We start from the raw sequence: 13,195 nt of genomic DNA, 5'->3' as shown, positions 1-13,195 counted from the left end.
AAATATAACTTTTTGGAAAAATCAACTCGTCGTGTTTGGAGGACAAAGAATGCTGAGTTGCATCCAAAGAACACTATACCTACTGTGAAGCATGGGGGTGGAAACATCATGCTTTGGGGCTGTTTTTCTGCAAAGGGACCAGGACGACTGATCCGTGTAATGGAAAGAATGAATGGGGCCATGGATCGTGAGATTTTGAGTGAAAACATCTTTCCATCAGTTAGGGCATTGAAGATGAAACGTGGCTGGGTCTTTCAGCATGGCAATGATCCCAAACACACCGCCCGGGCAACAAAGGAGTGGCTTCGTAAGAAGTATTTCAAGGTCCTGGAGTGGGCTAGCCAGTCCCCAGATCTCAATCCCATAGAAAATCTTTGGAGGGAGTTGAAAGTCCGTGTTGCCCAGCAACAGCCCCAAAACATCACTGCTCTTGAGGAGATCTGTGTGGAGGAATGGGCCAAAATACCAGCAACAGTGTGAAAACCGTGTGAAGACTTACAGAAAACGTTTGACCTCTGTCATTGCCAACAAAGGGTATATAACAAAGTATTGAGATAAACTTTTGTTATTGACCAAATACTTATTTTCCACCATAATTTGCAAATAAATTCATTAAAAATCCTACAATGTGATTTTCTGGATTTTTTTTCTTCTCATTTTGGCTGTCATGTTGAAGTGTACCTGTGATGAAAATTACAGGCCTCTCTCATCTTTTTAAGTGGGAGAACTTGCACAATTGGTGGCTGACTAAATACTTTTTTGCCCCACTGTACCTTTACCCAGGATCAACTGAATTGGGCCAAAAAGCCAGCCCCCCTCCCCCGGTACAATTTATCACCTGCCTTAACACTGAGACACTTCTGCCTGTTGTAAAACTTGAGAAATGGGACCCTCCTGGCCTCTTACTTCGGCAGTTAATTTGCTGGTGAAGGTGACAATCTGGTGACAATCTTAGAAGCTTGTAAGCCTTTTGTTGGTTTTAGACATTTTCACCTAAATAAACCCAACTTAATGCTCTCATCCATGGGTGAGAGTGATTCGGTGGGGTGGGAAGGATTCTGGGGGTGAGAGTGATTCGGGGGGTGGGAGTGATTCGGGGGTGGGAAGGATTCGGGGGTGGGAGGGATACGGGGGGGGGGGGGGCTCCGTACATGCACGTACGAAAAATAACAGGAGGGGTGAGCTCCCAGTGCCCCTGCTCCAGACTGTGCTCCAGTCCATGCTCTATACTGTATGGCCTCTGAGCATGGGGCATTCATTACTGGTCCTCCCACGGCTGAATCGGCTCCCTGGGGGATTAGGCCTAATGGAAGATTTGATAACTTTTGTAATGCTTTATAAATAGTTACTAGCATGTAATATGATCACGTATAATGCCCTTTTAACAGCCTGTCCAAATGGTATTTAAGTTGAAGGCACAGTCCCTCAATCATGTATGTGCAGAATTGCATTGTATATTTAGTTTATAATGGACCTTCATCTATGGTTCCAATAGTGACTCCTCTATATTTGTTCTCATAGTTTTTCAAAAACAGTCTTGAGAATACACTGTATTATTCTTCCTGGATTCAATTAATATTCAAACATTTAACATAACAATGCATGCAGCTTGGTGTACTAACGTCATTCTGATATACTGTACATGTGAAGGTTCTTATGAATCACTTAGGTTTTTTTCTCTTAGTTTCTTCAGCCACTGCCCACTTGGTGAACATAGCTAATGGTTGGAATTTTCCAGCTCGCCCACCACCCCCATCCTCACACTCACTCTCTCAGCTCAGGGAGGACAGGTCAGACTTCATTACTGGCCTTAACTGACGCTCAGCCTGAACAGCCGCTGGCCCTGGTCTGCAACTCACCAGACGGCTGTGTCACCAGACACTTCCAAGATGTCACAGCGCCGTCTCGCCAAACCCTCTTTGTCAAGAGCTGCGGTAAGAGCTGGAGAGCCTTCAGACACTGTGGCCTTAGATGGCCCGGAGAGAGCAGAGAACATGGATAGAATAGTATAAAGAGGAGGTGGGAGGGATGAACATGTATCTCTTTACACAAAAGATACCCTGATATCTCTGTGAGATCAGTCCCAGGACAACAAACGGGCGTGCTGGATCAAAGAGACCCAGGCAGGAGCTAGAGGCACTGCTGTGCTTGAAACTGGATATTGTAGGTAAACAAAGAGGATTATGTGGTGCTTGGGCTTTTTACATGAGTTTACCTTTCTGTCTAGACATGTATGCACCAGATCACGTATCAAGTCTTAATGGAGGGCGTATCTTGAAATTGGGCCAAATGATGAGTAAATAAGAATTTGCTTAGTTAAATAAAGGTTATTTTAAAAAAATATATAGAAAAATGAGGGTGAGGTTTACTCTCAAAATGGCCACCACTACAGGCAGGGAAATCTAGCCTGGTTACCATTCTGTTTAACTGCTCGAGCCAGCATGACAACTGCAACAGAGTTGGCTAAAGCAGCAACAGTGTGTCAACTAGGGGTGGGCAGCTCATGTCAATCATGCGAAACTCCCAGAACTCCTTATCAAGCAGCTTCCAGGCCTTAATAAGTTGTTGGACATCTTCATAAAGGCACTGGGAGAGGACTTGATGGGTCAGCACAGCTGCTTGCCGTTGGTTCCACTCCTTGACTTTGTGCAGTAGAGGAATCTCGGTCATGCAAGAAGCAAATGGTAACACAGCCTCCCGTCTTGCAGAAGCCCGGTCCTCAAGGTCTGAATGCGGATGTTGGATGTGATGGGTTGGGGCTGGTTGGGCTGGCAGCTGAAAGCCATTGGTTCCACTGCTGGAGGTCTTGTGCAGCCGCTTGTACCGAATGTGTTCAGCAATAGAGACTTTGACCTGTTGTTCTGCTACAGGAATAGGCCAACATACAACACACTCATCTAGTACTGCCTCCTGTTGGATCTGTGTCAAGACTGACATGAAGTCCATCATCATGACTATGAAATTAAAGGTATTGGCATTGGTGGTATATTGTAGGTATTATTGCTTAAACCGGTTAAACTGCTCATCGTGGATCTAGTCTATTGAGCAAATAACTTATGAACACCATAAGCCACTACATTAATAATTCATGACATGGACATACTTATTGCCATAATGACTTATCGGTAATCCGCCCTGCTCGGCCTAGTTGACAATGTCTGTTGGTTAGCTCAGTGCAGTGTTGGTGAAAGCATGTGCAATACCCATACATTCTTTGGGGTTGGTTCTGAAGCCCCTGGACTCATGGGGGTTAAGCTGGTTGCTATAAAGGGAGCGAGGCCACAGGATGATAAAGACATCTCTTGGACAGCTTGTAACTATTGGCTACAGTGTTGAAATCTGGCCTGTATGTCTGGAATTTGTACACTCCCATATTTCAATCCCAAGAATGTGGAGATGGCAGCTGTGACCTCCAGACCCGATGCATTGGCTGATGTGGCATTTCCATTTCCCTTCTACAAACACACAAACAAACTGTGCATAGACTTATTATACAGCAATAACCTCTTATTCAGACTTACATTTTCTCATACACGCTTGCATCCAGAGGCCTTGTTCTCTCCCCAAAATAACTATCAGAGACCTGTGCTGTGCAGATATCTTGTAAATACAGTTTTACGAGCTTGTAAGAATGAATACGGTACCTCATAAATTTATTTAAGGTGTACAATGGAAGTTGATGAGCCCTGACTTTGGTGGCTTCTCCTTGATGGTCAATACTTTTTAAAACTCAGCATTTCACTGCTGTATGTTATGCCTATGATATCGTGCTGATATTTGTATTTCACCCTCAAGCAACTCTTACAATTCCATAACTTGAACAAGACTCTAATTGTGTGCAGTGTTCCAGTGAGTTTTAATCACAGGAGCAAATAATTGAGAGTTGACAGTAATTGGGCTGACTTGAGCACTTCATGCAGCCCCTTATTACAGAATATATGCTGTGTCTGTTAGCAGTTTTCCCTCCTCAGCTCTGTAACCCCTGACCCCTCTCTCTCCTCCCTTCACTCCACCACACGTCAACATGGCCACCGCGGCCTGACCTGGCTGCTGCTCCCAAGTAACTTTATTAATTAACCCTGTGATCCATAAACATTCCCCTTTCGGGTAAATATAATAACATTTAGGAAGGGTAGCTGTTGTAAGTTTGTGGAAGAATTGTGGGAGTTTGTTTGAAGGGGACTGGGATCAGAGGAGGGGAGGAAACCTGACTCTGTGGGTTGTCATCCTGCTGGATTTAGAGCCTGTGATCATCAGTCAACGGATTTCTCCTCCCCAGCACCTCCTCTCTTCTCCTTTAGCGGGTGTTTTTTTCCAAGGACATTAGTCTGCATTTTTTCACATTACTACTCCCATTGACAGATTGGAAAAAAGAGAATTGAGACACAAAGCTGATATTTTTAATGCCAACTTCAATTCATATTCTAGGCTTATACTTTGTTTTTTTTTTAAGTGAAAAATATTAAAAAGTTTGCTTCATGCAAAAAACATGCTGAAATAGAATCTGAGGATTCGGATGTCTGTCGTAAATCCAAAGTATAGGGCTACCTCTGTTTTAGACATCTTCTTATTCGTCTGAAATGTGGTCAGGGTTCGGAAAGTTTCAAATAGATCCAAAACAGATCGCGCAAATAAATAGGCAGCAGTGCTTTTTTTGATGGCTCCACGACTAAAGATGCTTTATGAATCCAGTTCAACCATTTACAATAACTCTCCTTCGTTCTGGGCCATATCTCTGTCCCGAATTCCGCTGTTCCAGGCCCGTACATGGAAACTAACAGACGGCATAGAATAAATTAAGTTACAGATTTTTCCTTGGCAAACAATGCTAACTTAAGGTAGGGGGAATGTGTTTTTCATTTGGCATTGTTAGTATCAGGCTCTCGTATTTTAAAAGGTTAAATCCCTGTCTACTTGAATGCAACAAAAAAAAATAGCAAAGAGCTTCACTCCAGGTTGGTAGTGTTAATGGGACTCAACTTGTGTCTACAATATGATGATTATTCAAAGCCTGTGCCGTACAACATCTGGTTGTCATATTAACATGTCCAGCTAACTTTAAAGTGGATTTACTGCCTCCCCAGAAGTTACCCTGTGGTGAATAATTCCTGCCAATAGCTTTTGTTCATCTGTGCTTCACAGTGCCATGGCAACCACTAATTATAGCATTCCATGGATTCCCTTTTAAAGGGCAGAATGAGGAAAAATACAGCCACCTCCTGGCACCTGTGTGCGTGCACTGTGATTGACTAATGCAGAGAATCGTCTGAGCTCACTTCCCTGTTTGGGATACTGATTTCCTTGTTTACGTTTCTTGTGTAATCTTACCTTGTCCATGATGTGGGCTGTGAGGCCTGTGCCAAATTGTGACCGTGGTAGTGCAATACTCATGCAGGTTGCAGTGAATAGAATATGAGAATGAGGATGAACATGTCACGGTTGCAGTGTAAAGTAATCATGTCTATCTAGGACATAATGTTAGGACAGTCTGTCCACAGTTCTAGAGACTTCATAGCCACCAGCCTGTGTGTATGTGATCATGTGGGTCTGTCACTGCCATTCGCTGTCAGTTTGACCAGTCAGAGTATACACTGAGTGTACGCAACATTAGGAACACCTCCCTAATATTGTGAGTCACCCCCTTTTGCCTTCCAACAGCCTCAATCCGTCAGGGCATGGATTCTACAAGGTGTCGAAAGTGTTCCACAGGGAGGCTGGCCCATGTTGACTCCAATGCTTCCCACAGTTGTGTCAAGTTGGCTGGGAAACTGTTGAGTATGAAAAGCTCACACTCAAATTGGTGCGACTGGCACCTACTACCATACCCCGTTCAAAGGCACTTAAATCTTTTGTCTTGCCCATTCACCCTCTGAATGGCACACACACCCAAACCATGTCTCAATTGCCTCAAGGCTTAAAAATCCTTCTTTAAACTGTCTCCTCCCCTTCAGCTACACTGATTGAAGTGGATTTAACAATTGACATCAATAAGGGATCATAGCTTTCACCTACATTCACCTGGTCATGTTTCTAATGTTTTGTACACTCGTTTTTATGGCATATGAAGACATCTCCACCTAGGGCTGGGCAGTATACTGTATTTTACGATATACCGGTATTGATGCACGGACTGGTTTGGGTTTTTACTTTAGTTTCTATAACGGTATTTGAATGTTTGGTTTGTTCAATGTGATACGCCATATGTAATGTCAATTTTTGTAGTTTACTTCGCTACTTGAGTCATCTCTCCATGCCACTTTCCACACAGTCCTAGCGCCGCCCCATCATTCAAGGAACAGATTTGTTGTTCCTCGATCACAAGACGCTTAATTAATTAAGTCATCATGGTCAATGCAGCGATTGCAACAATATTGATGACAACGATGCAGTTTTCACTATGCTTCTTAATTTAAATTCACTAGCGTTCTATAATTACACTATTAGTTTGTGTTTCTTGCATCTGCAAACAGCTAGTTTGTATTTTCTTAGCAAGTTGGGCCTAAATCTTGTTAGCCACTAATTGTAGCCACTAATGCTAATCACTAGCTAATAAATGTACGGAGTCAGAGCAAACGGAATTAGCTGTACAGCCTGATGATACCAGTGATGGTGTAGACCTAAATCAGCATGTTGTTTGTGCAACAGTATCTTTAAAATCAAAGAGGAATACGCGACGCTACATGAAGAAGCTAAGACAAAACAGTCAATGTAGCCAAAGATTATAGGATCCCTAGGAAACACTTGTCAACACTTTGGTTCCTACCCTGTCACAATAACTCCTCTCTGGCATTTTCATTTGTTGTCATTTCTAACATTCTATTCAAAGTGCCCACTATTATACAGTGCCTTCAGAAAATATTCACATCCCTTTTTCTTTTTCCACATTTTGTAACGTTACAGCCTTATTTTAAAATTGATTACATTGTTTTTTATTCCTCAATATACACACAGTACCCCATAATGACAAAGGAAAAAAAGGTTTTTAAACATTTTTGAGAATTTCTAATAAAACAAACTGAAATATTACATTTACATAAGTATTCAACCCTTTACTCAGTACTTTGTTGAAGCACCTTTAGCAGCGACTACAGGCTTCAGCCTTGAGTCTTCTTAGGTCTTCTCCGTAGAACCTCTCAAGCTCTGGCAGGTTAGATGGGGAGCGTTGCTGCACAGCTTTTTTCAGGTCTCTTCAGAGATGTTCGATCGGGTTCAAGTCCAGGGTCTGGCTGGGCCACTCAAGGAAATTCTGAGACTTGTCCCGAAGCCACTCCTGCGTTGTCTTGGCTGTGTGCTTAGGGTCGTTGTTCTGTTGGACGGTGAATCTTGGCACACAGCCTGAGGTTCTGAGCACTCTGGAGCAGGTATTCATCATGGATCTCTCAGTACTTTGCTCTGTTCATCTTTCCCTTGATCCTGACTAGTCTCCCAGTCCGTGCATCGGAAAAACAGCCCCACATTATGATGCTTCCACCACCATGCTTCACCGTAGAGATGGTGCCAGGTTTCCTCCAAACATGACGCTTGGCATTCAGGCCGAAGAGTTCAAACTTGGTTTCATCAGACCAGAGAATCTTGTTTGCCTTTTGGCAAACTCCGAGCAGGCTGTCATGTGCCTTTTTTACTGAGGAGTGGCTTCCGTCTGGCCACTCTACCATAAAGACCTGATTGGTGGAGTGCTGCAGAGATGGTTGTCCCATCTCCACAGAGGAATTCTGGAGGTCTATCAGAGTGTCCATCGGGCTCTTGGTAACCTCTGTGACCAAGGCCCTTCTCCCACGATTGTTCAGTTTAGCCGGGCAGCCAACGTTAGGTTCCAAACTTATTCCATTTAAGAATGATAGAGGGAACTGTGTTCTTGGGGACCTTCAATCCTGCATAATTGTTTTGGTACCCTTCCCCATATCTGTGCCTCAACAAAATCCATAATCCTCTACGGACAATTCCTTCGACCTCATGACTTGGTTTTTGCTGTGACATGCACGGTCAACTCTGGGACCTTTTTATAGACAGTTGTGTGCCTTTCCAAATCATGTCCAATCAATTGAATTTACCACAGGTGGACTCCAATCAAGTTGTAGAAACATCTCAAGCATTATCAATGGAAACAGGATGCACCTAAGCTACATTTCGAGTCTCATAGCAAAGGGTCTGAATACTTATATAAATAAGGCATTTCTGTTTTCTAGGTTTAATATTTGTTAACATTTCTAAAAAACAGTTTTCGCTTTGTCATTATCTGGTATTGTGTGTAGATTGCTGAGGATGTTTTAATTTTTTTAGTCGTTTTTAGAATAACATAAGAACATTTGGGCAATGTATTCTAACTATAAAATAATAATAATTGTTTTACTTATTGTTATTTATTAATTATTTATGTATTTTTATTTATGGTTTTATTTATTATGATAAAATGGCACCAGAAGAAATCAGTATTCCAATGTGCTATTATGTGGGGGTTTTTCACGTTATTTGTACATAATGTTTCTGCAACTGTATCTTATGGCAAAAAAAGAGCTTCTGGATATCAGGACAGCGATCACTCACCTCGGATTAGAGAAAGTTTTTTTTTCTACAACAAAGACGACACACAAGACATTCTCCAAACACCCCACAGGACCGACATCCCCGTTATTTGCAAGAGGAAACGACGCAGGTACAGAACACAAAGAGCCGGATTCCTGGTTAGGACCCTGAGAAGACGACTGGGAAAGCTGCCGTTACCGTCAATACTACTCACCAACATGCAATCATTGGCCAATAAATTAGACGAGGTACTGAGGTCCTACCAACGGGACATGAAAAACTGTAATATCCTATGTTTCACCGAATCATGGCTGAATGACGACATTGATATTCAGCTAGCGGGATATACGCTGCACAGGCAAGATAGAACAGTACAAGACGAGGGGGGCTGTTCGTGGCTCTTTATTTACCACCACAGACATATGCTGGCACTAAGACCACACTCTGTATAAGGAAGCTGTATAAGGAAATAAGCAAACAGGAAACCACTCACCCAGAGGCGGCGCTCCTAGTGGCCAGAGACTTTAATGCAGGGAAACTTAAATTAGTTCTACTAAATATCTATCAATGTTAAATGTGCAACCAGAGGGGAAAAATTCTAGATCACCTGTACTCCACACACAGAGACGCGTACAAAGCTCTCCCTCACCCTCCATTTGGTAAATCCGACAACAACTCTATCCTCCTGATTCCTGCTTATAAGCAAAAATTAAAGCAGGAAGCACCAGTGACTCGGTTTATAAAAAATTGGACAGATGAAGCAGATGCTAAACTTCAGGACCGTTTTGCTAGCACAGCATGGAACACGTTCCGGGATTCTTCCGATGGCATTGAGGAGTGCACCACATCAGTCACTGGCTTTATCAATAAGTGCATCTAGGACTTCGTCCCCACAGTGACTGTACGTACATACCCCAACCAGAAGCCATGGATTACAGGCAACATTCGCACTGAGCTAAAGGTTAAAGCTGCCGCTTTCAAGGTGTGGGACTCTAACCTGGAAGCTGAAAAGAAATCCTGCTATGCCTTGCGACGAACCATCAAACAGACAAATTGTCGATATAGGGCTAAGATTGAATCAAACTAAAGCGTCGGAGCCGGTGGTCTTATGTGGCAGGGCTTGCAAACTATCACAGACTACAAAGGGAAGCACAGTTGCGAGTGACACGAGCCCAGTGACACGAGCCTACCAGACGAGCTAAATGACTTCTATGCTCGCTTCGAGGCAAGCAACACAGCGACATGCATGAGAGCATCAGCTGTTCCGGATCACTGTGTGATCACACTCTCCGTAGCCGACGTGAGTAAGACCTTTAAACAGGTCAACATACACAAGGCTGCGGGGCCAGACGGATTACCAGGACGTGTGCTCCGGGCATGTGCTGACCACCTGGCAGGTGTCTTCACTGACATTTTCAACATGTCCCTGATTGAGTCTGTAATACCAACATGTTTCAAGCAGACCACCATAGTCCCTGTGCCCAAGATCACAAAGGCAACCTGCCTAAATGACTACAGACCCGTAGCACTCACGTCCGTAGCCATGAAGTGCTTTGAAAGGTTGGTAATGGCTCACATCAACACCATTATCCCAGAAACCCTAGGCTCACTCTAATTTGCATACCGCCCAAACATATCCACAGATGATGCAATCTATATTGCACTCCACACTGCCCTTTCCCACCTGGACAAAAGGTACACTTATGTGAGAATGCTATTCATTGACTAGAGCTTAGTGTTCAACACCATAGTACACTCAAAGCTCATCACTAAGCTAAGGATCCTGGAACTAAACACCTCCCTCTGCAACTGGATCCTGAACTTCCTGACAGGCCACCCCAGGTGGTGAGGGTAGGTAGCAACACATCTGCCACGCTGATCCTCAACACTGGAGCTCCACAGGGGTGCATGCTCAGTCCCCTCCGGTACTCCCTGTTCACCCACGACTGCATGTCCAGGCATGACTCCAACACCATCATTAAGTTTGCAGACGACACAACAGTGTTAGGCCTGATCACCGACAACGACGAGACAGTCTATAGGGAGGAGGTCAGAGACCTGGCCATGTGGTGCCAGAATAACAACCTATCCCTCAACGTAACCAAGACTAAGGAAATGATTGTGGACTACAGGAAAAGGAGGACCGAGCACGCCCCCATTCTCATCAACGGGGCTGTAGTGGAGCAGTTTGAGAGCTTCAAGTTCCACATCAACAACAAACTAGAATGGTCCAAACACACCAAGACAGTCTTGAAGAGGGCACGACAAAGCCTATTCCCCCTCAGGAAACTGAAAAGATTTGGCATGGGTTCTGAGATCCTCAAAAGGTTCTACAGCTGCAACATCGAGAGCATCCTGACCGGTTGCCTGGTACAGCAATTGCTCGGCCTCTGACCGCAAGGCACTACAGAGGGGAGGCCGTACGGCCCAGTACATCACTGGAGCTAAGCTGCCTGCCATCCAGGACCTCTACACCAGGCGGTGTCAGAGGAAGGCCCTAAAAATTGTCAAAGACCCCAGCCACCCCAGTCATAGACTGTTCTCTCTACTAGTGGTACCGGAGTGCCATGTCTAGGACAAAAAGGCTTCTCAACAGTTTTTACCCCCAAGCCATAAGACTCCTGAACAGGTAATCAAATGGCTACCCGGACTGTTTGCACTGTGTTTGCATTGTGCCCCCCCCAAACACTCTTTTTACGCTGCTGCTACACTCTGTTTATCTTATATGCATAGTCACTTTAACTATACATTCATGTACATACTACCTCATTTGGCCCGACCAACCGGTGCTCCCGTACATTGGCTAACCGGGCTATCTGCATTGTGTCCCGCCACCCACCACCCGCCAACCCCTCTTTTACGCTACTGCTACTCTCTGTTCATCATATATGCATAGTCACTTTAACCATGTCTACATGTACATACTGCCTCAATCAGCCTGACTAACTGGTGTATTTACAATATTCGGCGCACATAACAAATGAACTTTGATTTGATTAGATTTATTTCCATGATTCCAAAAGTGTCAAATAGCATTTGCAACATTTGGTTAAAAATTAGGCCTAGATTGTTTGCCCATATCGTGTATCTGTATGTGGCAGGGTGGAAATGATCTCAAATGAGTACAGCAAATACAGAAATGTATGAAAATGCTTGAAATTATTTTTGGATAAAGTTGATTTGAACAGTATAAAACAATCAGAATGGAGAAAGACCCATTGAAATCACTTAGAATGTATGTGTTGCCACCCTGGGATCATTCACTACTCATAAAGCAAATGTACAACTTTTATTATTCAAAAACATAAAAAATATAGTCAAATACCGCCATGCCATCCAATTCTTTTAAAATACAGTGACTTGATATTTGGCTATATCGCCCAGCCCTATCTCCGCCCCACCTCTACCCTCCCTCCCTCCTCTCCCCATATCCTCACGCTCCTGGCCTTGCTCTTATCTGTCCTGGGCCCTGTGTGATCCGGTGGCCGTGTCTGATTCCCCCTGACTCGCGCTTGTACTCTGCAGTCCGTAGGCTTCCCACTGATCTGGGAAGGTGCTGATGGGAAGTCCAGACACATCCAGAGCCGCTGAAAGCTTCTTTTGGCAACGGGGAAGCCCAGTGCTGATCCTCTCTGTCTGTGTTTATGGCACAAGAGAGATCACACTAATGGGACTCTAGTCCTCTAAAACTACTACCTTTCCTGGTTCTTCATGCACTGCAGCACTGTGTGGGGCTTTTTAGGTTAGAAACAGAAAGCAGACCTAAAAGAGATTGATATTGATGTTACTCTTGTCTAAACCGGTTAGTGTCAGAGATTCTTCAGGCGCTACATTTGTGTGTGGTTTTTGAATACATTATTATTATTTAATGAAAACCAAAAGTTCACCAAAAAGAGGTCGCTGTCCCCTGAGGGTATGTAAGTTTGAATAGAGCTAGTTGTTCCACACAAGGTGTGTGCTGCATTGCTGCTCAAAAACATATTCCCCCTGCACGGATGCCGAGGCAAATCTGGTTCCGATTGGATTTTGCTTTTACTTCTAAATGTAAATCTGATTTATCTCTCTTTTGTTTTTCAGCCATGCAAGGCCTTTTCGGTTCCCAAAAAGGTAAGATCTGCCCAAAATAATGATCTTTTTTACATTTTTACGATATCTCTTCTCTCGCTCTCCTTGAGTCCATCAAAACCCTACCGAGCTGTCATTCCTGTGTAGTGAATCATCACAGTTATCGATGTGGAAAGGGCTCTCTGTGCCTGGAACCTGCTAACCACCTCACATGTTCCTCTACAAGACATGCCTTCCATTGAGTTTCCCTCAAGTCAGAACACTGAAAATACTTAAATATCTACATGACGTTTCAATGAGCACCTTATACTCTTTTGGATATTCTACTAGTGTACCCTTCTCTTTTCTGTTTGGTTATCAGGACATATAATATTCGTATAGTTATAAAGCCATCAGCTTTGTGTTTAATCAATACCTGACCTTCATCTCCAGCTATGCAGAGCTGATTGCTGATTGGCCAGTGGTGGTGCTGGGGGTGTGTACAGTCCTCATCGTGGTGTGTGCCCTGGTGGGTATTCTGGTGCCAGACCTGCCAGACTTCTCAGACCCCTTACTGGTGAGTAGGCCATGCCAATCGAAGGAAGGCATAAAACTTTCTCCATAGAAA

At 43.9% G+C, this 13,195-nt stretch overlaps 1 protein-coding gene across 3 annotated transcripts in view; it reads left to right on the top strand.

Moving 5' to 3' along the window:
* disp1 (dispatched homolog 1 (Drosophila)) overlaps window positions 1-13,195 on the top strand; it is a 72,880-nt gene that overhangs the window by 53,294 nt on the left and 6,391 nt on the right. For all 3 annotated transcript variants that reach the window (XM_064991150.1, XM_064991149.1, XM_064991148.1), the window contains 2 exons: window positions 12,601-12,630; window positions 13,021-13,144. In XM_064991150.1, coding sequence (XP_064847222.1) covers window positions 12,601-12,630; window positions 13,021-13,144 — 154 coding nt within the window. The remainder of the gene's footprint in view (window positions 1-12,600; window positions 12,631-13,020; window positions 13,145-13,195) is intronic.

Source organism: Oncorhynchus masou, chromosome 16 (genome assembly GCF_036934945.1).
Source record: "Oncorhynchus masou masou isolate Uvic2021 chromosome 16, UVic_Omas_1.1, whole genome shotgun sequence".
NCBI classification, from domain to species: domain Eukaryota; kingdom Metazoa; phylum Chordata; class Actinopteri; order Salmoniformes; family Salmonidae; genus Oncorhynchus; species Oncorhynchus masou.
This window is presented reverse-complemented; position numbering and strand designations above follow the sequence as displayed.